Source organism: Cyprinodon variegatus, unplaced genomic scaffold (assembly GCF_000732505.1).
Source record: "Cyprinodon variegatus isolate N-32 unplaced genomic scaffold, C_variegatus-1.0 Scaffold112, whole genome shotgun sequence".
NCBI classification, from domain to species: Eukaryota; Metazoa; Chordata; class Actinopteri; order Cyprinodontiformes; family Cyprinodontidae; genus Cyprinodon; species Cyprinodon variegatus.
The window spans coordinates 721,122-723,891 of NW_015150565.1; the positions used below are offsets into that span (position 1 = coordinate 721,122).

The following is a 2,770-nucleotide window of genomic DNA, read 5'->3' on the forward strand; positions in this document are numbered from 1 at the left end:
AATACTAATTTAGAAATTTAGAAATAGTATGATTAAATAGAAATAATGTCTTTCATAGAATATGAACAGTAAAAGTCAGGATACTGTAAAACAGAAAATAAGGACATACAGATATACTGTATAGACACCAATCCGTCAGTGTTCAGGAGGAAACATGATGACATGTAGAGTTCAGCTCCATGTGACTGACTCTGTGTGTTTGCATATGTGTCCTCCCTCTCTGCTCCCAGCTGTTAAGAGGTCAGTGTTGATCAGAGGCTGTCCAGGCCTTTCAGAGCCACTGAACCACCAGCAGCACAATGATGATGTTACTGACTCTACTGCTGACCGTCCTGGAGCTCCTGGTTCAGGGTGAGACTCTCTGTTGAAAACATCAACTCAGGATAAAACATCATAATGATTCGTCACATTCTCCTTTCTTCAAGAACAGATCATCTTTTTGCACTATTCTTCTTTTATTTACCAAAAGTGAAAATTTATTTTCCAGGTTCATCAGTCGACATCATTGTGACTCAGACTCCAGGATCTCAGTCTGTTGTTTTAGGACAGACTGTCTCCATCAGCTGTAAAACCAGCTCCAGTGTTGGCACGTGCTTCAGCTGGTACCTCCAGAAGGATGGAGAGTCTTCTAAACTTTTAATTTATTACGCTTCATCTCGTCAGTCTGGGATTCCAAGTCGTTTCAGTGGAAGTGGATCTGGAACTGCTTTCACTTTAACAATCAGTGGAGTTCAGGCTGAAGATGGAGGAGTTTATTACTGTCAGCAGTGTAACTACTCCCCGTTCACACAGTGAAACAGCGCTGTACAAAAACCTCCCAGACAAAGTGGAACTGATCTGAATCAGTAGCAGTATAAGTGTTTTTCTAAACATTTCACTCTATAACAGTTTTTCTAAAATAAAATGTTAACTATTATGACAAAAGTAAATATTTATTATATAAATATTATATATATATATAAACATATTTCAGTTAAGTGAAAAAAGAAAACAGATAATCAAAACGTTCAGTATGAATGCAAAAAGGTTTGATTGTTCTAAGTTTAAGAAACACTATGATTTTTCTAAATCATTTAATGAATCTAGTTCACGCCCCAGTAGCAAAGGATTGTTTTAATTATGCACTAAGAAGAGTAGAATCATATGCTAAAACCAATTATTTTTAACAGGTAAAGTCTAAATTTCTGTCTTTAGAGTTATATGACAACATTTTCAAAGTTAAAACTGGAAGTCCGTCTGGAACTGATTTCTCTCTGACCATCAGCAGAGTTAAGGCTGAAGATGCAGAGTTTATCACTGTCAGCAGGATTGGAGCTCACAGTTAACACAGCAATACATCTCAATCGAAATTTGACATTTCGACTAATTTTCAAAGGGTTTTTCTTCACGTTTCTTAACTCAATGTATACCTGCAGGATTACAGCACAGAGGTCTGAAAATTATGATCTCACATGTTTGCATCGCATTTAGTGTGATTTCAGTTTAAAAAATGTTCTGCAAAAAATGGCTTTTTATTTTGTCTTTAGCTTTCTGCTTTACAGCGTTTTCATTAACTGCATTTCTAATGAATTCTTTACTTTACTTTACTGTTTACTGAGGTGTTTCGTCTTTCTGTGTCTGAACCAAAGCAGAAAATTTTTAACTTAACTAACTTTAAATTATGATCACTGTTTTGGTTTTTCACATATTCTATTCATAACAAAGTACTTAACAATTCAGTTATATATTATTTATTTATATATATTATTTTATATTATTATTTTGTTTTTGTAAATTAAAATTAAGAGTAAAACACAATTTAGAAAGAAATATAACAAAGCTTAAGGATGAAATGGGTTGTAAGAATACCTGCAATGATCTTTCTTCGGTGTGTTATTTATTAAACAGGACCCCCAGATTAATTATATTTAGGCCTAAAAGTAATATAATTACTGAGCATTATTTGCTGTAACTCGGGGGCAATAACCCAGTTCTGCAAAAATGCAGCGCTTAGTCAGTTACAGATCTTTAAAGGTTTTAAAAAGCTCAAATTTTTACTTTGATGGTAAATGTTAGTTAAGCTTCAGTTTTTTCCTTATCTCTCTGTTTTATTTTTTTAGTATTCTCAGCCTCTGGATTTCTTAAATATTGCTGTTTTTTCAGCTTTTACAGCACTAGTGGTTTTATTTTACAGACAGTAGGCTGACAGGAAAGGGATAGAGAGAGTGGAAGAGACATGGACTACATGCCGGAATCAAACCCCGTTCACCAACTTCAAAGACTATGGCCTCCAGACATGGGTTGAGTGTGATAACCATTGCACCACCAATGGCCCCCAAAAGAATCCTAAATATTTTGTTGAGGTGTTTGTTTAATAGTCATGTGTTCTATTACAGGACAACTTAAATCTCTTAAATATTGTTTAGTTGTATTTATTTTATCTGTGATATTCATCTTGAAAGGCGCTATATAAATAAATCTTAATAATATAAAAGGTTATCTGAAAGCCTCTTTTGTAGTTTGGTGAAGGTTCATTCATTTTTTAAGACTCAAACTAAAAAACACCCTAACAAAAATAATGCAACCACTTTTGGCTTTTACTTAGTCATATTTAGTTACTTTAACACAATTGTTTTATGTCCTAACCTGCTAACATGAAACAAATGTGTTAAAGTAACTAAATATGATTAAATAAATGCCAAAAACGGTTGCATTAGTTTTTCCATCTTATCATCAAAATACTTCAGTGATAAAAAGTATGAAAAGTTACACAGAAAGCTAATGTATCTGC

At 33.6% G+C, this 2,770-nt stretch overlaps 1 gene segment (V, D, J or C); it reads left to right on the forward strand.

Annotated features, from left to right (window-relative positions):
- Nucleotides 1–299: 299 nt before the first annotated feature.
- LOC107084948 lies at nucleotides 300–795 on the forward strand. The segment is given in 2 exon segments: nucleotides 300–351; nucleotides 488–795. Coding segments are annotated over 2 exon segments (360 nt in total).
- The last annotated feature ends 1,975 nt before the right edge of the window (nucleotides 796–2,770 follow it).